Source organism: Manacus vitellinus, unplaced genomic scaffold, assembly GCF_001715985.3.
Source record: "Manacus vitellinus isolate BGI_N305 unplaced genomic scaffold, ASM171598v3 scaffold_19_pilon, whole genome shotgun sequence".
In the NCBI taxonomy this organism is placed as follows: Eukaryota; Metazoa; Chordata; class Aves; order Passeriformes; family Pipridae; genus Manacus; species Manacus vitellinus.
In genome coordinates, this window is record NW_021939395.1 from 6,809,965 (window position 1) to 6,833,297 (window position 23,333).

General features: G+C 46.6%; 1 protein-coding gene across 1 annotated transcript; it reads right to left on the reverse strand.

Annotated features, from left to right (window-relative positions):
• Positions 1 to 4,464: 4,464 nt before the first annotated feature.
• On the reverse strand, positions 4,465 to 22,564 carry GAB3 (GRB2 associated binding protein 3). Its single transcript, XM_025894945.2, has 9 exons — positions 22,300 to 22,564; positions 15,145 to 15,361; positions 14,232 to 14,710; positions 11,793 to 11,848; positions 10,399 to 10,654; positions 9,177 to 9,258; positions 7,400 to 7,502; positions 6,061 to 6,174; positions 4,465 to 5,078 (listed from the first exon to the last, which is right to left on the reverse strand). The coding sequence occupies exons 1-9, from the start codon at positions 22,562 to 22,564 to the stop codon at positions 4,962 to 4,964; spliced, it is 1,689 nt and encodes a 562-aa protein (XP_025750730.1). The 3' UTR covers positions 4,465 to 4,961.
• Positions 22,565 to 23,333: the final 769 nt, after the last annotated feature.

Sequence of the window (23,333 nt, forward strand, 5' to 3'; positions counted from 1 at the left end):
GGCTCTCTAAGCACTACATGTCCCTTGATCCACCACAATGGGTATCCAGCCAGGATTACAAAGCATGCAGATCCAAAAGTGACATTAGCCTGAAGCAATAAATAAACTGTTTCCAAACTACCTGTCTTGTTAGCAGCAAGACTTGCTCAGCTCTGCTCCCGTGAATGGCCTCATTTCATCTTCCAAATCCCAAGATGTGCACATTGAAAGGATCCCACATCCCCAGCTTGCTGCATGTGGAAATTATATTAACAGCAACTACACTCCTCAGCACAGAGCAATTAAAGGATCAGGTTAAATAACAACTAGTCTTTGTATCCAAGCCCAGAGCATGTGCTAAACAAATTTGTGCTTGTAGTCTACATCACTGATCAGTAAGTGGTTGTGGCAGTGGCAGGGATATATGGTCAGGAGCTGGGGCTGGGGGGCTGCAACTTACCCCAGCCCCAGGGGGATGCAGACATGAGTCCAAGTCACAACTTCATAGTTCTTCATTATTCTGTAAATAATCTCCCTGATACACAAGCACATGACATTTCTTTGCAAATTTGTTTGAATTTGCATCCAAATAATTTATATGAATGAGTCACTGCCTAATAAGAGACTTAAAAAATGGAAAAAGCATTAAATGAAAAATGTGAAAGTTTTCCCCTTTGCTTATCAAAATAATTAAAGATTACAGCTACCTTTTATATTAATTTATTAGAAAAAAGATACAGTTTAATGTGCAAATATATACACCAAACATTACAATGAAACATGAGGAAGGCAACCCCCTTCCCTCTAGCAATGACTAACTCCTTCATAACAGAGATGACTGTTTAATGCTTCCCCACAGATTTACAAGTACAAAAAATGTATAATGCTTCATTTGCACAAGACAAAAGTCTATTTTTATTTGAAAAAAAATAATTCTGGCTTTGACATGGCAAAAGTCTGCTATTTTGGTGGCTTTTGTTTTTTTTTTTTTAAACCTGAGCAAGTTTTGCAGAACAGGGGGACAAAGGGAAGGCATTGCCCTGTGCTTCGTTCGCATCACAGCATCTGATGGTCTTTGAATTACTAAACCACTGAATCACTTCAAGTGAATGCAACTCCAAAATCTACATCTCTGATGTAGTTAGTGACATAGAAGAAAGCGGGCACTACCATTGGCAAAAGTGAGCTGGCCAAAAACACCTGGCTCCAGTTAAATAGCTGTTGACATTTCTCAGGTTCATATCTGTCAGCAAGGACATTAATGCTGCCTCCTGTAACAAAGGAATTCTAAATGTGAAATGCAGTTTAGTCCAAAAAGCAAATGAGTTGTGGATCCTGCTATGCCTTGCTCATATGTGTGGTCATTGAAGGAGTGCAGACCAGATGAGGGCCTTAACAACCACCACAAGACTCAAAGCCTTGAGCTTAGTTATTTTCCACATCACCCTGCAACCAAGTTTCATCTGGCAACTCCACAGGGTGACATTTCCAATTAAACAAAAACTATTCTGCTCATTTAGAGCTTCTCTCCATTTTAAACGAGAGGGCCCAGCAGTGCTGGAGAAGGCACTACAAGTCCTGAGCTGGGCAATGCCAGTTCCCCCAGAAGACAAGTTTCCTAAGGGACCACTGGCCACCCCATGCTCATTTAGGTGCAGAGCCTCTCTCTGCATCAGCTCTCATGACACTTTTGAAAAAAATACATACAAATAACAGATCCATGGCAAAAAGAAGACACCACCAGGAGTGTGCCTGGCTGGCCCCAGAGCCGCAGTGAACCAAGGGCTCTGGCCTGGGCTATGCTTTCACACACCACACTGTCAAAAGCTGACTGAGTTTTCAGGTTTTCCTTCCTCTTTGGCCAAGGGATCGGGATTTAAGAACAGACTTAACTAAACAATGGCTCCTTTTTGCTCTGTAACACCCCTCCTCTCCCACCAGTTGGTTCTGTGGGTACTGGCCCACAGGTTTGTCATCGTGTACTAGAGCAAGGGCTGCTGTGGCTCCATGCACACCCAAATCCTTAGGGATAGGGTGGCCTCAGCAGCTTTGGCCTTTGTCATCTTCCTACCATCCTCCTCCTCTTTACCCTCTTTGAAGTATTGTGGAATTTGACCAAAACAATAGAAAAAAAAAGCTTTGGGGGAAGACTGCTCTGCTTTTGAATTTTTTTTTGTTGGATATTTTTAATTTCTCCTGTTTCAAGTGTTGTACTGGCACAAGAATGCATGTCACAGATCCTGGAGTAGAGGGTAAAAACAGACCTTACATGAAAATTTGAATAAACCCTCAAACTTAGCTTCTAGTTAAAAAGAGAAAGTTAGAAACCAGTGAGCAGCGTTTGATCAAGATAAGAGGGCGGTGGGGGCAAGCAGGGGACACAGGAAGTTGAAAGGGGCCATTCTGATCTAAGGACTGTCCTTGCCAAGGTATATGCTTATGTCCTTTTAGGGGAATAAAAATATCGAGAGAGCTCTTTTTTCTTTCTGTTAGCCAGGTTTGTTGAAATTTAAATATTTTTACAATAAACTAGAATAACAAGTGAGTCAGTTGTCTCCAATAACTCAGTGTTTTTCCTCTTCAGAAAATTTTCTGACAGCATGAAAAGAAACACTCCAGTCAAACACGATCTGATCTGTACGCGATGCTGATCCGCATCAGAGGCCGCCCTGACATCACTCCACAATCCAGGATCTGCAGTAGCAGAATACAACTTTACCTGCCCTCTGTGGAGATTTTCTGTCCCTAACATAAGACACTGGTCTTTTAACCCCTTCAGTACGTCATCATACACCAAGAGCTTTCAGTGATGCGTTATTTGTACACCTTGAAAGAAAGGCAATTCTTTTGAGCAGAAAGTCAAAGGTCTCAGTTCTGTGGCCCTTCTATGCTTCCCTCTCTCTGACACCTCTGTGGAGGTGCAGATCTCCACTGCCCCTGCTGCAATACCACTCCCAGGGCATGGTTGCTCACAGCTCTGCTAAATCAGTTTGAGGACAAACCCCTGGGTTTTAACAAACTGAATTTCACACCAGACAGACAAGATGTATACAGAAAAGTTGGAATTAATTTTCAAAATTTTTGTGAACATCAACTTTCACTTTAGAGCTTCGGTGAGGGGGCGAGGAGGAGCAGAGCATGGGGGAACAGCAGGTCAGCTATCTGTAGGATTAACCCCTGTTTTCCAAGCAGCTCTGGTCTGGGACACTTGGTGCCTGCAGGCCTGGGTGCCCAGTTTGCCCCAGAGTCAATAAAGGCGCTGGCGAACCTTTTTCTTGCAGGGCAAGCTAATGAGAGCCTGGTCACCACAGATCCCCAGGGTTTGGGCTAAAGAAGCAGTAAGACTTGCAAGCCCTTCAGCTCTCTTGAGGTAGGAGGAAAACTGTGTTTCTGTTGGCTATGCTGCCTCTCCCACAGGACATGAGACTGGGCCACATCTCTCAGCCTCTCAGAGTGCCCGAATGGTTGGAGCAGAGTGAGTGCAGAGGAGGAAGTTGAGTAGAAGCCTTGAAATGCCAGTGGTTTCTGCAATGACATTTCTACAACCTCTGTTTGGTAAATCAGCATTTTTGGGATGTCAGGTTACAGTAATGCAATGTGGTAACAACAGGCACACAAAGGGAGGGCAGTGACTTGGCACTGTCAGAGAAGAAATCTTTCGTAAGGGTCCTGTCTGTCTGTCCACGCCGACAGGATCAGACCTCTTATGGCTACTGGGACTTACCTACAGGAGCAAAGCCTGCGAGACCAAATCCAGAGTGGGTCACTCAGCGTCACTGCCTACTTCCATGAGTCAGGTGGCTGTGTGCCACTTTAAAATAAAGACTGCAGCCAAGCGTCTAAAGTTAAATATCTTATAAACTATACACATATGTGATCCTGAGATAGTGCCTGTGACAAGTCCCAAGGTAGATAAGCTTCCTGAACCCAGAGGTCCTCACGCCGCGTGAGCGCATTGTTGTTCTGTTCTGGCAGGCTCCCGGCCTCTCTCGGAGCGCGCTGCACTTCCTAACGCTCTTTTTTTTTTGGGGTGGGTCTAGTGAAACAATCAGATTGACGACTGCTACCAGCAACTCCAATGGCATTTCTTCTGCTGTTCAGATGAAAGCATTCTTGATCCTTTGCCAGTTCTCTCAAGACTTGCAGAAACAGGCTCACAGCTTCCCTTTCTATTTTTTGGCCAGCCAAGGGCTGTGTGGCTGCAGCCTCCTGCTAGAAGAGCAGCTGTGCTGTGCCGTGCTGAAGACACTTCTCAAGATAGGGGAGAAAACATCAGTAGGAATCAGACAGAAAGGCGACAAGTATGAGCCACAAAGGAGAGAAGAAGCTTAATACAATGACTGTCGTCCAGAGGGTCAAAGACCATGCGTTCCAGTCGCATGGGCACGTAGTCCTGTTTTGAGTTCTGACAGCATCAGCTCACAGTCAGACCTTTTAAACCCAGGGGGAAAAATATTTTTCAAAATTCTCTTTGCTTAAGCACTATATATTCAAAAAGTTCTTTTTATTGTTTCAGTATTTTAGCCCTTAGTTGATTAGTCACCAATACCTGTCAGATGCCTGCTGCCATAAAAGCACTCCAAGCACCTGCAGTATTTGTAGGAATATTAAAAAATAGCTTTAGCAACTAGGAATTATGCAACTGAGGGAGAAGGCAGGACGAACTAGATTAATGCAACTTGTAGTGGATTTGTTAACGTTAAGTGTATGACTCGTCGCAGAATCATGCCAGAAAATGGTACCATGTAGCTTAGTGGTAAGGGCAGTAGAAAGAGTAATGCATTACTTTAATCATCAGTGAACCACTCACTCACTCAACATACTATTTCCAGCTGAAATCAAAGGTTTCCAGTAAAAATGCCTCTACAGATTGTATCTTACAACTCTCTCTGCCTTTGAACTCTACTGTGATAGCGGCTTCATTAACATTGTGGTTCCAGTGCAAAAAAAATAAAATCTTCCAGATCCCAAATCTTCTTCCTTTAGACTTTTGATTGTCTTTCATCTGTCCATTCCTGCTTAGTGTTCTGTAAAGCTTGAGTTTTCTGTTCATCTACCTGGACATAGTCCACCCTCTGTTCCTCAGACAGAAAAGGTTTCTGCAGGACAGAGAAGAAAAAACCAATATATTAACTTCCAGGTTGAAAAGGGATGCTAGTGAAACTTGTCTTGATTTTCTATTTTCCCTTTCCCTCGTTCCTTGATTGCTTCACTTCACCTTGAAGCTCACAGTGACATCAGCTGACAAAAGCATTGCTTTACAGCCTGCTTTAGCTATAATTATCCATCTGTTACTCTGTCACTCAGCCCAGCACAGTGAGCGAGGGAAACGTGCTGTGCTGGCTACTTCCATGCAGATAATCACTCTCTCCTCATCTGAGTGATCCTGCTGCAGGGATGAACTAACTGCATTTGAGCTACAGGGAGGGTTTAAATAAGAAAGCTTAAGAGTCTTTTGCATCTAGGAGTATTGGCTGATGGGGAAAATGATACACAGGACATAAGGTGACCCAAACTGATAACAGTTAATTTCTTTGCAGTGGTACCTACCCACCACCTGGGCAGGTTAGAAGCTCTTTGGAACAAAGAATGTATTTTCTCAGCAAAGGAAATTGAAATGGTTTTGGTGATGCAAGGATAAAGATGCACATTTTGCCATGTTACAAGAGATGGTACAGTTCTACCCCATGAATTTATCACAGGCCGTAAATTTGTTACTGCAAAGAGATTTGGGGGAAAACTAGCAGGAAAGGCTTTGTGGAGACTAGATGAAAATGAAAGAGCATGCAGAGATCCTGAAGGCATCAACCAGCTTGCCCACAAGCCCTCATGGCTGTCTCACGCACTGTACTGAGCTCATGTTAACAGCATCCCTGTGAGTCATACTAAGGACACCTTGTCATCACCATAATCATGCTCTTATTATATTAATCTTGAGCCTGCCACAGATGCAGTCAGCTGGAAACACGACTGCCTTCATCGTGACACTTGGGGCACCTAGCAGAATGTGACCCTGGGTCTTGATCTCCTCCCAGCAGACAAATAGACAGGAGGCTGTGGGATTTTTCAGATGACTCGTACCTTCTGCACAGGGGATGGGGAAGCAGAATTAAAATCCAGTGCTAAGTAATCAAGGTTAGATTTCCTTGTCCATGGAAAAGCACCACTGTATGGAGATGTTGCCTGTCTGTGTTCCTGTCAGGAAAGAAGAGAAACTTTTAATGCTCTTAAAACATGATCCTAAAAGGAAGCAGGATCACAACTGTAAGATTTGCCTGATAAAATGAGAGTGAGGACAGTCAGGACCCACCTAATTTTCTATGCCAAGGGTGCATTTGGTTATTAACCACAGCATAACACTGATAATTGTGGGATGACAAAAAGAAAGTGTGAGAGCCTTTTCCTCCTGGTAATTATGGCAAAACAAAAAAACATGCAATTTTATCAGGAAGGACTTGTGCTCAGCTTCTCAACCCAAGCTCCTGGAAGGCTCAGAGTTGCAGGGGTGTTCTCTTAAACATCATCATTCAGTGAATTTGAAGAAATTGTGAAAATTCTGCTCAAATCTAGCAACTGAAAATTAATCTCACGAAAATCACAGGTGATCACAAATGCATGGAAGGGTTTATTTGACCAGAGAAATCAAATGGGGAGTGGTTACAACTAGAACTGCCCTCCTGAGCACATTTTGATCTGGTAGAGATATGAGTTAACATTTTAGACTGTGTTTCATGGAGGCTGTGGTCAGTTTTGCAATATATTTTTATAGACATTACTCTTGAGCTTTGGCTATGGAGCCAGATTTGTAGACATTGGCTCAGATCAAGGATTTGAGATCCATTTGTAGCTAAAATTCAAAGGAAACCAAGATTCTGGACTTTTGCAAGATATGGCTAAAGAGTAAATGAAGAAAAGGAGACCACGAAGCCAGATGTTCTTCTTTCATGGGATGGGAAGTGGGGTTAGTGCCACCAGCCAAAGCAGAAGCAATAAGAGACTTTAATGGGAGTTCTGTTTCTGCACAATATTTGGTGTGTTTCTTTAGGAAGCTAACGGCTTTCTGTCATTTCCTGGGAGATTCTGCAGGGCACATTTTTAGAAGGCGAAAAGATTTAATTTCCCTTTGCCTTAATGAGTTCTCATGTAAATATGGCTGATCCCTGTGATCTCTTGGAACTGCTCAGCAACATTCGTGGGCGAACAGCTGAGTTCTGCAGAGCAGGAAAAGGGCTTCCCTTATCTCTCCGTAAATTGGTCCCAGTGTCTATGGTTTAAAACCGTTTCATCATTTAAAAAAAAACCCAGAAGGCAAAGGACAAACCTCCTCAACGTTTTCTCTTAGAAAACAAACTTCTGCATTCTCCATCAATGTGACAGAGCAGAATAAAGCAAAGGATGGCTGTGTGAAAATGAAGATTACCATATGAATGTAACTTTCTTCCTCTTCTCCGGAAACTGAATTGGCAAATATTCTTGCTGAATTAATACCGTCTCTTTCTGGTGAGATAAAGCTCATTCGATTGCTATGAAGAAAAACACAGGAGAGGTTAAGGAAGCATCTTACAGATGCTCTGAAATGAAGCCAAAGCCTGACACAGTCCATATGGTGAATAAACTCACACTAACGCTGCAGCCTTTATGGAGAGAATGTCCAAAACCACTCCTTAGTTCTAGAAATAGTGTGCTATATTGCTATGAGTGGTTTTGTTGATTTTCTTTTCTTCTGGGATTTATGAAAATTTGCTTTCTGGTATGACAGAAAGCATAAAACATTGAAGCAATTGCTCGAGCAAGGGGCACAGAGACAACTATCATTCATTTGGGTAATAATGAGGGCAGTTACTTAGCTGTGAGGGTATCCACATATTGGAGATTCATGTGAATTAATCAGCTGCTGGAGGTCCATGCAGAGGAACTTGTCTGGCTTTGCACACAGTGGCAACACATGCTATCTCTGCTATGGAGATGGCTGTGACTCAGCTCTTGCACATGAAATCTCTTCCACTACTGCAGAATCACTTCCACTTCCATGACTGTCAGAGGTACACGGTGAGTAACTGACTGCAGGCGAGTGCAGTGGGGTCAGTCAGTAGGAAATTAGGTGGCCACTTTGAGCAGCATGAACAGCATAATTCCTTTTGCTTCATTAGTTCCAGGCATGCTTTTTTTTTTAGCTTTGTTAGTGTAGAACATGCACGCTCCCCCTGAGCTTGTTATCCTCCAGGACTCTGCACTGTGTCAGCACTGATTAACCCCAGTGTTCTGGCAGGGATGCTTGGGAGGCAGACTATTGGCTTTCCCTGGGAGGCAGTGCCAAAGGGCTTAACCAGCTTTGGACTCAATGGGCTGAGAGAGGGGTCTGAAACAGAGAAACTGTCTGTCTTATGTCTCTTTTGCCCTTCACATGACAACCTGAAGTGAGTGGAAATGCCCTGCCTGGCACTCATGTTAGCAAAACCCCACATTTCCTGGAGTGCCTGGGGTGTGCAGAGGAGGTTGGTGGGAATTCCTGGCAATCGCATGCACACTCCAGCACAGCTGCTTTCCCCTTAGTGCCAAGATCCCCCCAGCCAGCAGGCTGCAGTCCTCCCCTGCTCATGAATTCCCTGAAAATGAGTTTTCTGCTGCCCTTGGAGCCAAACAGTATCATCTGTTCATACTACCTGGGCTTTGAAATCAAAAGCATTTGTTTTACTAACAACTAATTTCCAGTGACAAAAGGCCACACCAACAGTTCAAGTCTGAATTGCTGTGTGGCAGTGCAGAATTCTACGCTCAGGCTCCAAGTCAGGCAGATCTTTATCTCATCTGGTTCTCCCTTGCTATATTAATTTTCAGGAACAAAATTGGCTCTTCCACTTAGAAAAAAAAAAAGAGTTTAGGCATGCAAAGCTTTTATCCAGCATAGCAGCCACACCAGAGTGCAGACCAGCTCCAGGCTGCTTAAAAGGAACCTTCAAAACAGACTGAGCATCACTGCATGAGGCTGAGTGCACTGGAGCTGCCCATCGTGAAAGGGAGCCTTGCTTTTTAGAGACAGCAAAAGCCTGGGGAACGCTGGAAGGAACCCTGGGGAATTTTTGTTTGTGGACTTTGCCAGGAAACTGTTTCTTGTGGGATGTGATAAGTTATTTTTAACTCTAATCCACAATGCTAATGCTGAAAAGATTGGAATGGCAGGTTTCTTGTTGACTTACTAAGGCACAGTCCACATCCTGGTCACGGCAGCATGCTCCCGGATTGTGGAGAGGTTCCTCAAGTCCAGAGGAGGTGGCCGTGCTGTAAGGAGATACAAAACCAATTACATTTCCAATAGCAGAGCTAATGGAAAGTACAGACTGGTTAGAAAAATGCAGTTTTATATTAACAGAAAGAAACTAACGGAGTATTTCACAGAACATAACTAAGACAGAAATCAGTAACAAATGACTGCTTCAGTCACTGCTGGAAAGCAAAGTCCCTCAATCACCTCAATAACATGTCAATAACACAGTAAATACAGTGGGCATAAGGAGAGCAAATGCCCCATGAGATCTCTGAGTTTGCCCCAAATCTGCTCTGGATACACTGCCATTGAGAGGCTGGTTCATCCTACAGGTCATAACAGGTTTTGGGCTCTGTTCTAAACAAAAAGACTTCACACATTGGGATCCAAGATCATTCCTGTCCCCAATCAATGTACACATGCCCTCCATTCTCAAAACCCTTTCAGAAAGGACATGAACTTGCTTCACTTCATGGCAGTGGTCTAAATTTCTGCCCCCACTTTACAGTAACATTTTCTATACCAATTTCTGAGTAATCCTGTGGCTCTGCAACCCAAAGAGCTTTACTGAAGGCCAGGTTTAGGCAATTTCTCCGCTGCAAACCTGAACTTTGTCCCCAGTATATTCTCTAGAAGTGCAACCCAGATTTTGGAGATGCCATGAAAACCAGGAGTGGAAAATTACCGTCAGCAAAAGCATCTGCAGGAAATTCCTAATTAAACCAAACAGCTGTGCCTACCCAACAGAGATTTAACCAACAGCCCACACATCAAGTATGAGTATTTGAGTGTTTGGATGCCCCATTCCTGGAAGGTCAGGGAACCGGTGAGACAGCAGTACATGTGCTTCAGAGCAGCAGGTTTAGTCTGCTGTCTCTCGAAGGTGTTTGCACTTGGAGTGGATCTGAAGCTGGAGTGTGGAGCCACCTGGGCTTTGACTGTGAAAGTAGCCATGGATGCTTTTCTTCTGCTCACAAACCACCCTGCAGGCACATCCCTGGTTACAGTACTGTGAGTCACTTACAAAGCTTTTCAGTGCATCTTCTACAGTGGGAAACACTTCAAAACATGCCAAGGACACTATCAAAGGAGGCCACCCATGTCCCTGCCATCAGGACCCCCTGGCTGCCACTTGCACTTGGGTCTGGGCTTACGTTTCCTACGAGGCTTGAGGTCTCGGTTCACTGGAGGGGGCTCCACGTCCGAGGGCAGCTCAGGTAACGGGCTGGTGAGTTTTTCAGTGCTGACGACAGGGAAGGTAAAGGTGGCCGAGCCAGGGCTCATGGGGATGTAGCCGTCGGGGGAACAGTCGGAGCCGGGCGCGGAGGGAGAGGTGCTGGGGCGCATGGGCACGTAGCTGTCCTCCACGCCGTCCGAGGCCGAAGAGTAGAGCGGGGAGAACCGGCAGGGCTTCGGAAGCAAAGGAGGAAAAGAAAGAGAAATAGGTCAATAAATGCACAGCCAACCCCCTGCAAGCCAGGAGGTGCTTCGAGCTGGGAACAGATCTGAGCCAAGCGCAGTCCAGGAGAGCTCTGATGAGACCTTTCAGAGAGATGCAAGATGGAAAGACAGGAGACAAACACATGAGTTCAGATGCACAGCCCAGCTTTGGAGAGGTCCACTTCTGAGCTTTGCAAGCCACTGCTGGAAACTAGAGCCAAACTTATCCGTGACTGTAGTAGGTTAAATCCTCCGACTTCAGTGAGGTTGCACTTGCCCCTCCCAGCAGTAATTCTGACCTATAAAATGAGGGAGGCTCCTTCATACAAAAAAAAAAATCTGAAAGGAGAACATCTGATGAACTAGATTTTTGTGGATGTGGAAGCTGAGAGAGCAGACACAGACTTACAAGTTGCTTCTGATCGCTGAGAATAAGCACTAGAAAATAATTTCATGCAGGCTGGTGCTGGCTGAGTGGCCAGACGGAGAGATTACAAACCTTGCAAGCTTTCAAACGGGGGAAAAACATAAGTTGCCCAGCACCAGAGCTTACATTCACACAGCAAAGGATCTCCCACAGAAGACAGTATCCAGCACACTGGCTGTGTGATGTGAGATGGTGCCACACAGAACTGTGTCTGTCAAAGGCTGAGACGGGAAGCTTTGGACTGACAGAGCCCTCAATCACAGGTGCTTTGAGAGCAGGCACTTTCCCATGTCCTAAAGAAGAGATATCCCTCAGGATCATGAAGTGGTAGACTTCTTTAGACCCTTTCTTTCCAGGGATAAGCCATTTTCTCTGGTGCCCTTGGTCAACAGTTTAATTCTTGAGGCTACTGTAACCTTTTTCATAACAGACCCAGCTTCATCTGCCTTAAAACCAGGGTGCTTAGTTTTGTGGCCTACCTCTCCCTCCTCCCTCAAAAGCAGCAGCGGAGGCCACAAAGCAGCAGCAGAGAAGTTGCCCAAAGCCAAGTGCTTCTTCCATTTTTTCAATTCTTCTCCTGAACACAGGAGGGGGATGACTGAATATCAGGATGCGAAATGATTCACTCTCTGAAGTTTGCCATGTGTCAGTGTTTTAAATTTGTGCAAGCAGAGTACTTACCAAATTCAAGCTAAGCCTCTTATCTCGACTTCTTAAGGAACTGCCTTCCATGTCTGCTGCAAGGAAAAGAGAAGTGATTAAAAATGTGATAAGGCAGTGCAACCTTACAGAGATAATTCTGGAGTAAAACTCCTAAATGAGGAAATCCAATGACACTTAAGACCAGATCCAACTCAGTAGCATTTCAAGAGTGATTACATCCATTTTAAGTATGATGAAACCAAGGAACATGTTCATGTATAATCCAGCTGTAACTTATGCTTCCTGTAAGTTGGGGAGAATGGCTGGTGTGGGAGCAAGGAAGCAAAAGTTTAAACCCAGAGAGCTCTAGTCGCTCTCTGTCAAAGTGGGGAAATTACATGAAAAGGGAATATTATTTCATTGTTGCCTGGAAAGTTATTTAGGAGCCTGGTATGTAAGGTGTCATGGAAGTAAGTGTTATTGTACAGAGAGTGGTGCATGGGGAAACTTATAGTAGGAGAAAAATTCTTTGCTTTGCCATCCAGAAGTGCTGATATGGTGCAAGTGGCTCAAGCTGATGGGGAAAAAACAGCCAGAGAAACAGTTACCAGTCTCAGTGTCCTGTTTTGCAGGTGGGCCTTTGTCTTGGTGCAGGTCCATTTTATTTTTCAAGCAAAACCCAAAAGCTCTAAAATCTACCACTCAGTGCATAGAAGATCAGCAGTGGGAGATGCTTACAAACACCGCTTTTTTCTGGAAAGGGATTTTCTGTGCAGAAAATGGCTTTTCTATGGGAATGCCTTAAAACCCTGAAACCATGTTAATCCACTCTCTGCTCTTATGATGGAGATGTTGGTACTGCACTGCAACTGGGGGCATTTGTGGTGGTTATTTATTATTTTGGCACAAGGCTCCATCAGATGCCAGGACACAGATGCTTTACATGTGTACAGCTCATCCCCCTTCATGGCACTTCAACCAGCACATACTGCCTTTACACAGGGTTAATTACATCTGTGCACCTTTTGCAGGTTGCCAAGGGCAAAAAGTGAAGGAAATGACTCAAGTGGGCTCACTGTGGGAGCTGGTGAGGAAGAGCTGCTTTCTCCTTGTTTCTTTTTCTGATCTTTCTTGTTAAACACATCTTAATTCAGAGTTTAACCTTTCGAATAGTTTCAGCTTCACTTAGGGCAAGAAAAAGTGGCAGCACTTATTAATTCATTGCTGCCCCCATCAGGCAGAGATAACCCTGCAGCACTGCAGCACAACATGACATTTGGCCACTTAATCCTCTTAAAACATTTCGGTGTAAATTGGGTTGGAGGAACATGAATGGCTCAAGTGTGCCCGTGATGTTGGAACATGTGCAGAAGCAAGAGCAGCACCTTTCAGGGAGCAACAAAATGTAGCTGATAATCAAGAATAGCAATTCCACTGATGGGTGTTTCTCCAGAAACCTTCCAAGAATTGTTTGTACACTGATAAACAGGCTGGACAGAGATCTCCTTGCTTTAGCTTCTGAGCTTTAAGAGCAAGATCTAACAGCCCCAAATATTGTCTGGTCATTTAAACTGCAGGAGCCTAAAGGATGCTTGTCCTTAAAAACCTATGTTTTTTTCCTCATCAGAACTGAAGGTTTTCATATCTCTGCAGTATACTTGATGATTTCCAGCCGGGTATCCCAGCTGCCTTTCTCTGTTCTGTGGCTCTACATAATAAAGTTTCCTCATTCTGCCTTTACTGGTTTCTGATACCATGGTGTTCTGGGTTTTTGACTTATTTTTGTTTGTGATTATGGTGTTTCAGGAACAAGTGGAAAAGCCAGCTCAGCTCAGAGTAGAGTCTGCTTTGCAGCGGAGCATCACCCTATAGCAGCAGGTTTTCAGACTGCTCTGCCTGAAGTGCAAGGACAGAGTGGGATTTGTTCAAGGACACACAGAGTCCCTGGTTCAATTGGGATTACATCCCATCCCCAGCGTCTCCCTGACTTCCTGGTCTTTACTCTAAGCTGCAAAAAGACATGCTGCTCTTGTGGAATGGGCTGGAAGCAGAGAAGCAGCACAGCTCCGAAAGAATTTCCCATGTGCGAGCCCACACTTTGACCTGCATAAACAGAGATTTTGGCATTGCCTGATTCAGTGGCTGACTTTTCATTTTGGTGGTTTTTACTACTTTCCCTTTTGGAGAGGGAGGGGGCATGGAAAACTAGCAAGTCATGAGGTACCCTGAAGGGATGACAGCAAAATTGCTGCCCATTTGTACACACACTGAGGGGCTTCTACAGAGTAGGAGCTGAACATGAGGGACAGGCCTGAATCCTGCTTGCTAATTCATTTGAAAGAAGGATTTTGTGTTGCCTTGGGTGGTGTATGATTCCACAGAGGGGAGGACAGAAAGACACAACTGGAAGTTAGCACCCACTCTGTGCTCTATCCCTCACATTGGTCCTGCTTTGCCAGCTCTCGGCAGTGCACTCACCTTTCCAGTTCCTCATGTTGTCTAAGCTGGACAGGGAGATCCTCCTGGGCACCAGAGCGACCTGAGCCCTGCCGATCCCTGCGTGCCCGTTCTGGAGGGCCCCGCCGCCCACCTCCTCCCCTCTCCTGTCCGAGAAGTGGGTTGGTTTGGGGGGCCGTGGTGGAGGCGTGTTGGACAGGATGTCCAGCTGGGTTACACCGTAGGGCAGCGCGTTTTGGCTCTTGTCGATCTGAAAGGTTGGTGTCAGCGGTGTCCCCAGCAGGGGAGAAGAGGAGGAAAAGTCACTGGATGGCCCACTAATGTCTATGTTCCTGGACATGGTGCTGGGATTTGCCAGTGGGGCCCCGTCCTGGTGCACAGTGCCAGCACTGGTTGGCTGTACAAGGTACAAGGAGGGTTGGGATTGCAAGGAGTCAACAAAAACATCGTCTGATGAAGTTTGCTCCAGAGATCTGTCTGAATTTGACCAGCTGTCACACCTGCAAGAGGCAGAGGTCAGGAACTGAGCTTTCCTTTTCTCCTGGTTGCAAGAACACAGCAAACAAAAAACCCAACCCCACAGTTCAGGACAAAATCTGTCCCTTCCCTGTGACTGTGGAGGGTCCCCCCTGGGCTGGACAGGGGGATGGGACACTTTGTGGAGCACCTTGGGCAGCAGCAGGTGTCTGGAGGGAGGCTGTGTGTGAGGTCCCCAGCCACCCACCCTGGAAAGGGACAGGACCAACAAATGACGCTCGACCGCTAATCTGCGCTATGAAAAGCACCCTCCAAATTGGATTAGGCTGGTGGGCCCCTGCAGTGCCCGGGAGCCTACCCTGAGTGGCAGGGCTCCAGGAGCGGTGTGCCCCAATTTCATCACTGGGCAGGCTGAGGACGGCTCCAGCCTGACGCATCCAGCAGACCCCAGACTTACCTGTTGTGGCTGAGCTTGCCCGACTCGCAGTTGGAGAGGAAGAGGTAGTCGGGGAGGAAGACTGACCCTGACTCGCTGGGGGTCTCCTCCGTGGCGGACGCGTCGGCAGCAGCGGTGTCGACGGAGAAGGAGGGGTCGGCGATGCGGGAGGTGTGGGTGGAGGCGGCTGGTGATGGCTGCGGGGACGAGGTGGTGTGGGACAGGCTCTCCACGGAACCTGCAATGGGAACGGATGGCCCCGGCTGAGGGACGGCTCTGACTCGCCCCAGCCCACTGCCTCTTCTGGCTGCCACCACCCTGCTTTTACACCAGGGGTGTTTTACCCCAGAGGGGTGGTGAGTCAAGGCAAAAACTGGTTCTGGGGACAGGGCAGCCCAATTTTGCAGCTCCCCCTGCCCAGGTTGTCAAATTGAAGGGCTGCAGAAGGTACAGACCCTCTTCCTCTGGGGTCCTGCACTCCTGCAGGGCTGTGGCATACCTCCTGCAGCCAGCAATGAAGACAGCCTCTGCTGAAGAGAGAGCTGAGGCACAGCTGCCTGCTTCATCAAGTATTTTTTGAGTATCTAATGCAAATAATTAATTATTAATCTCCAACACTTCAAATTAATGGTGACAAGGAAAGGGATTGATTTCCTCCCACTTTCTAGATCTCAGTGGACAAAATGGAGCTTTGCAGCTCATGGAGTAGCCAGACAAGCTCTGAACTTGCCTGCAAACTCCTTATGCCTCTCTGGGCTGGACATCAAAGCCACAAAAGCTGTAATGTAGCTGTTTCTGCCCAGCTGGAGGCTTCTTGGCTCTGCTGAGAAAAGTAACACTATTTTTCTGGAGGCCACAAGACACAAGGGAGCCTGTTCTCAGTGACACCTTCTCTGGCCATAACACTCCAGTCACCCTGGCACAGAGCAGGGTGACAGTAGGAGAGGAACAGCTCTGGGCTGCAGCCAGCGGGGCTGGCCCAGAGCTCAGACCATCAAGACCACCCTTCACTGGCAGCATGTGTCCAAGGCACTCAGGCCCATCTGGCCTGGGAACTGCCAGGCAGCACAGATAAGTCTGGTTCTGTTCCTCTCCCAACCTTCAGCCCTGCTAGATAGCTGGGGACATGGGGCTGGGGGATGAAGGAGTGATGGCTGAACCACACAGAGTTAAGGCTAAACACAGCCTCTGGCCCAGCTTTTGGGGCATTTCAATGCAAAAAATCAAGTCCTTAGTGCAAGCTGGACCTCCCACCACGCAAGGAGTGGAGTGGGAAGGGTCTTTGCAGAGCAGCTCCCTAAAAGCATCTGCTCCTGGCAGGAATCAAAAATGGCAGCACTAAGAGCACAAGTCCTCAGCTGGACAGTATGATTTTTCTAATGAAATTTCAGGTTGCTGCATGGCAGTTCCCTCACCAGGGCTGTGCAGGGACCAGGCAGTGCTCACTGGGTGTCCCAAATGTCCCCAACACCTGCAGGGCTCGGCAGTGGGTGCCCATCTCTCTGGCTGAGGTGCAGACACTGCCTGAGTCAAAGCCTCAAAAACCTTCTTCAAAATGAAAAACCCCACAGCAAAAAGAAACACAAGAAAACAGCCACTGCTGATAAAACCACGCCAAGCATAAACATGTCTCCAAAGTGTTGCAGGATGGCAGATTTCTCTAACGCCGATATCCAGAATTTGCTGGAAAAGCTGGGAACCAGCTGCATGCAGCCTGCAGGTCAGATCCTGCACTGTGTGAGGAGGTCCTGAGATGCTCCAGCAGGTCCAGCCTAGTCCTCAGCTCAACAGAGCCACAAGCCTTGGCACTGTACCAGGTTGTTGCAGTCACTTCTCAGCCCTGGGAGGTGCTGGGTATATGTACAAGCAGATCAGGAGGGATGGAGAGGGCTGCCAAGACTTGGGTTGTTAGACAGCAACATCACTAAACACAAACTGAACTCTGTCATGGTGCAATTCTTGGGGCTGTCATGTACAGGGGCAGCAGTATGGCTCAATGATCCTTGTGAGTCCCTTCCAACTGAGGATATTGTATGATTGTATGAGACCCAGAGTCTCATGCCAACCACAGCAACATTCACAGTCAGAAGAAGAATAAAAGAGCTGATCTTCCCTTCCTGCACTATCCCACACCTCATCCTTTTGAATGGGGGAGAGAGCTGCCTCTTTCCTTCCCATCTACCAGCATGCACTCACTGCTGCTTCCTCCCATTAGCTTTGGAGGTCTGGGGCAGTGATGGGCCTCAGGTCAGCAAAGCATATAAGCACGTGCTTAAATTCAAGTTTAAGCAAAGGATTTGCTTTAATTTTGAGCAGGTGCTTATAGCAGCAGGGTTTCAGCAGTGAGCATCTGGAAGGAATGGCTTTTACAAGGTTTCACATTTGCAAAGCAGAGCTGAGGGCTGCAGGCTTCCCATCTGAAAAATAACTTTTGTTCATCGTGCTGGCTCAGACAGTAACTCTGCTCTCCAATCTTGGACTCGGAGAGCTGTCTTGCAAGTTGACAATGATCAAATATGCACTGGGCTGACTCCCTAGGGATCTCAGAAAAGCATGTTCACATCACCATCTGACTACATTAAAAAAAGCCCAAACCAACAACTAAAACTGCCACAGTGCATAAGAAAGAAATTAATGACATTCTGGGTTATTAACACAGAGAACGAACAGGCCTGAACTCCATCTGGTACTCACAGGGTTTAGCCATGGATTATCCCATCAGGAAAGGCTGTGAGCTGCAGACCACATGGCAATGGTTGTGAGCAGCAGGGAGGGATGGGGACAGTACAGACCTGCCCTTTTCTAACCTTCAGGAGCTCAGGAACCTGCAGTCAGCTCCTAACAGGCTGTCCCTGCCCCTGCCAGCTCTGCTGGTAACCCAATCCTGTGCATTAGAGCTGTACCGCAACAGCAGCTGGGCAGAATAAATTATGCATGGCTACTTTTAACGGTGAGAAGGCAGAGAATAGGTTTGGTGCCTGCCCTACCCTTTGCCAGAGAGACAGCAGGAGGCTTCAGCTGCCAAAATAACTGCTTTGGTGGGTACTAACCCAAAAAATTACTGCCCTGCCATCATGGGGAAAGTCACCATGGAGGATGCTCTGCATCACGGGGAAAGTCACCATGCAGGTTTCCCCCCTGCTACAGACCCCAGCCCACCCCTCAAGAATTGTCATGGTGCAACAGCAGTGCAGGGACATGGTGAAATGGGGGGTTCTAGCCCCCCCCAAGGCTACACAGCCATACCAAAGAGGTAAACCCACCCCTCGTGGCCGGAGGCCAGAGCCTGATGTCAAACAGCAGCCTTGAGTCTGTGCAGCTGAAAAGGGATTTTCTCCTGTGGAGAGGTGAGAGTGGAGGGAGTAGACCCTGGCTCCCCTTGCTCCCAGTGTGCTACTCTGGCTGGGAGAGAAGCTCCCCAGTTTGGCTGCAGCAAGGCCCTGGGGAGTCAAACCATCCCTTGCCCATGTGCAATGTCTGTACACACTGGCAAATAAAATAAAAAAAATAAATAAAAATAATTAAAAAAATAAAATAGAGACACATTTAAAGAGGCAAAGAAACCATCAGGGGAGCAGGCAGAATGGAAGAAGCTCCCAGCAATGGGTGAGGATGAGTGTGAACAACACAGTAACAAGAGGTGAGGGAGAGGTAGAAGAGCAGAAATGCTGTAATTCAACTGCCAGCAGCCAAGAGGGACCCAAGGATAACCTGTCCCTTAAAGTGATCCTGCCAACATCATGGTCCATGTGCTGTGCAGGGAGGGCACCACTGGGGGAGTCTCTCCAGGGACATCCTGCTCTACTGTGGTCCTGGGTGCTGTGGGAGAGAGTAGAGCAATAGGGAAGAGATGGAGATCAGCTGGGATCTTCAGGAAAGAGATGCATCCAGGATGAGCAAGGTGTTTATAGAAGATGTTGAACTACATCTGGAACCTGTGGATGGTGTGAAGGTGAAACCCAAGATGAAATGCCCCTCTTGGGCTGAGGAGCTGCCTGCCAAGGCACAGCCTGGCAGAGCATTATCTTTAACAGTAAGGCTTCCTACTGAAACAGGTTAAATAACCTTCCCAGCAGTTTCTCCAGTGAAAAGCTGCTATATTGAATTGTATCAATTAGTCATGGTTTCAGCTTGCACATTGGGTAAACTGTGCCCCGATATCCCACAGCCACCTTATTTCATCTCCTTCCTTGCCCCAACCACTTGGGCCAAGCATCCTCTTGATCCCTTGCATGGCCATGGGTCCATGGGGGTTGGAGAATGATGGCTCTACTTGGAGACTTCCCCGAAGATGAAAGCAAGATTTAAATAGAAATGGAAGGAAAACAGGGAGCAAGGCCTCTTCCTCTCTCCTTCAGCTGACTCCTCCAAAGGTGCCACCTCCCCTGGCATTTCCAGCACAGCCAGTGCCACAGTTTCTTGTGGCAGCTGAGTGTTGCAGTGTGCTGAGTGCTGCTGGCAAGTCCTTCCTGACAGCCGCCCTCCCAGGTGCTTCCTGACATCTGCCTGGATCTTGCACTTCATCTCTGTCTCTCAGCCCTGCCTCTCCTGTTGACAACAAAGTTGTCCTCACAGGAGCCACGTCTCTGGTAACTTTGCATCTGGCTGCTAACACCCCATACTGGAGGCCTCTGGTGATGGGAAACCAGCTGTTCATCCAGCTTCCTTGCTATTGGAAGGGACTAACTGGGAATGACAGGACAGTGTTTAAAGCTGAGTCACTCTCTAAACCTGTGGCTGCATTTTGTGCACTAAACAAAGAAAGCAGCAGATTAGGTTTTGGCCTCAAAGTCACAACAAATTTTCAGAGATGTAGAGATTAAGAATGATTGATTTCACAACATATAATATTGTCTTTCAGCTTCATTTTTAAAGGTAGAACAGCTTATTAAAATTTTCTGCAATGGTTGTGTCTTTCTGCTGATGATTCGTATCAGGGACTATTATTTTTTTAACACAGTAGCATTCAAGTTAAAAAAACATATGACATTTAATAGGGCTTTTCTCTTCCAATGTTAATTTTTAAGGGTAATTTGTTTAAATCTACAGGCTCTTGGGGGATTTAGGAGCTTCCAAAAAGCTGAAGCAATTAGCAACTGTTTGAAATATGATGTGCAACTTGTGGAGCCGTGTAGATTTAAATCAGAGGATCTGAATATGCCCAGCAGCCTGACCTGAATACACCCCAGACTTGAGCTCACCGGCATGAGCTGCAGGATAAATAGAAGCTCTTATGAGCTATTTGGCATTAGAGATACAGTAAGTGCATGTCTGGAGGCTTAGCTCACGCCATCCCTGATGAGGGCTGTAAGTTCAGGTGCCAGACGTTGCACTGAACCAAGGCAAACACTCTGCACTGCTGAACTTTGTGCGGGGCAATGTCTGCCTTGGAAGGCTGGGATGTCAGCTTTCCCAACTGCTGCTGCTGCAAGAGCTGCCATTTCTCATCCATCAGTGTCCACTCTGGCAATCTTTGCTGGGAGAGAAACACGACTGTGTAATACTATGAGTATTGCCCATGTGTGAGTCTTAAAGGCAATGCTGCACTGCAACAGCAAAACAGAACAGGCACTTCCCAGGATAAATGCCTCTATCCAGGGACATCCAGTGTCTTAGCTCCTCTGCCACAGATCACATCCCCCTATGCACATCCTCATACAGTGCCAGGAGAAGGCTACTTACACATTTGAGAGACAAAAATTATTTTTCTCTCTTCTGTTTTATGTGGAACGGTTTACCTTAATTTCAGAGTAATTGGTAAAACTATTTCTAAAATAATCCTGCACCAGAAGTAACAATGCAAGAGCAACATCTCAGTGTCAACAAAGGCAGAACAAGAAGAAGGTGGTTGCTGCATATCCCTAATTACATCCAAGCTCCAAAGGGCTGTTGATGCCAGTCCCTCAAAGCTACCAGCTCTAGTTTGGAATTTGTATTCATGGGCAGCTTGTACTGACACGAAAATCTGTCAGCACGTTTTTCTGGTGGTTTCTAAAGCGAATGGGAAAAGAACAGATATCACATTTGTCACAGGACCACTGCAGTGTTTTTCACACTCACATTTCCCTCAGAAGACACTACCCAAGAGAAGGTTAAGGAATGCCAAGAACCATGATAGATTAAAATAAAGCCTCTCCCATAGCCTTTTGTTTCAAGTTATGAGGTAATGGTGTGGCCATGCAGCAGTTGCAGACACCAGTAACACACTGAGTGCAGCAGCACAGAGACCATGGCAAGATAACCTGCCTGGCCACACTACAATACCCCCAAATATATTACTGCCCTTGGGATCAAGTCCCTCCACTGCCACCCTTTTCTACTCTTGTGCTGCCTCTTATCGTCCTGAAGGACTTCATTCTGACTCACTTCCTCTAAAACTCTCAGATTGCTGCTGTATCTGCCTCTTGGAAATGTCAAGGGAAAGACAAATTGCTGTTATCTGAGCCCAATTGTCTCATTTAAAAGGTAAGTTAATGACGATACAGGTCCTGACTTTAATTACTGGCTACATCCATCTTGGAGTGGTTAATTCTTGGAAGCTTTCCAAGAAATTCACCCTGCAGAGCACATACAGGTGTAGGGCCTGGCAAAACAGCTGCCTTTATGCTTCACTGGTAGGACCATCTCTTAAGTCTAGATACACACTTCTAATGCTCTCCTATCCTCTGCTTTTTCTTTATTTTGTCTCATCAACAGACTAAGACAGCTTACTGTTTCTGTCATTGATTTATGTACATGCATATACACCCAAGTCTGTGCACATTCCACGTCCAGCAATGCCTGAGAAAATGGGAGTTTTGCAGGACACTTTCCTGGAACAGGTGTCTTACATTAAGCCAAACTAAATAAATACAGGACATGTAATGAAATAAACGGCCCCAGAATATAACAGTCAGCTTTTCACATAAACAGTACCTTTTCTTATTAAGGACCTGCTGTTTGTTCTATCAGGAATGGCTTCATCAAAGTGAGACCAAGCAGGCAGTCAGTATTTCCACCCAGCAGCAGTGAGATCCCTAAGAACTTTCAGATCAGGGTTTAGCAGCATCTCAGTGCTGGGTGGAGCTGTAGGAATCACAGCCCTACTACACCTGCCCAGCCCAACCAGCCAGCAAGGTCCATGACTCCTGTCACCCCTGGGCATTCTCCCAGCCCCCAAGATGAGCATGATCCTACCTGTGCCATCTTCTAGATGTCCAAAGTTACAGATCTGGCTGATATTGTGCACCCAGATCTGCATCTCCTCCTCAGTCTTGGCTACCAGGTAGAAGGTGCGGTAGGTGGTCCTCACAATGAAGACAAAGTTGTTCTGAAATTCCTTCTTGATGAAGTTGGGCCCCGAGTGCTTCAGCACTTCGCACTCATTGAGGTCAATGATGCGGATGGGCTTCTTGGAGTGGTTGTTCCTGTAGTATTCCAGCACGTCGGGGTTCCCGCTCATGCGGCCTCTGCGCAGCACGAACCAGCGCCTCCGCCACGCCTGCGAGGGGCACAAACAGGGCTCCTTCAGTGCCAAACATGTAACACATCAACCAGCCCACACATGCACTCATTAAGGTTGGAAAAGATCTCTAAGCTCCTGGCCTCCCCCGACACAACTTAGGGCCATTTCCTCTCGCCCTGTAACTTGTTACCTGGGGGTAGACACCGACTCCCACCTGGCTACAACCTCCTTTCAGGGAGTTGTAGAGAGAGAGAAGGTTCCCCCCTCAGCCTCCTCTTCTCCAGTCTGACCATCTGCAGCTCCCTCAGCCACTCCTCACAGGACTTGTACTCCATGCTTGTTTTCTTTCAGGTTTTATAGTTGTTTCAATAAACTGGCCAAATCATGAATTTGATTTGATATGCTTGCTATCAGCTTGCATTTGAGACCACAAGAAAGGCAGAGGGTTGTCCCTTTGGAGATCAAGAGGAGCAAGACTTCTGTGTTCCCCTCAGGCTGCCTGCATGGTGTAATCAAAATGATCCAACACTTCACCACCTCATCCATATAAGAGATTTTCCCACAAAGACATTTTTCTTTGTGAAATGAAAACACCTAGGACTGCACATATCTGGAAACAAGTGCTTTTTGCCTACCAAAGCCAAGGGTTCCAGATGACCTGTGCAGTTTCCCTCCTGTGGTTTTCAGTGCTAATAAAAAGCTGTTAATGAGCTGCCAGTTACGTCTGAAAGCCCAGAACAAACCTTAAGGAAGCTGTAGCATTTAA

Coding starts and splice junctions, on each gene's coding strand:
- GAB3 (XM_025894945.2), bottom strand. CDS start 22,564: ATGAGCGGGAACCCCGACGTGCTGGAATACTACAGGAACAACCACTCC. Junction 10,655..11,792: donor AGAGGCTTAGCTTGAATTTG/GTAAGTACTCTG, acceptor TTGCTTCCGAAG/CCCTGCCGGTTCTCCCCGCT. Junction 6,175..7,399: donor AAGAAAGTTACATTCATATG/GTAATCTTCATT, acceptor CTTTCCTGACAG/GAACACAGACAGGCAACATC.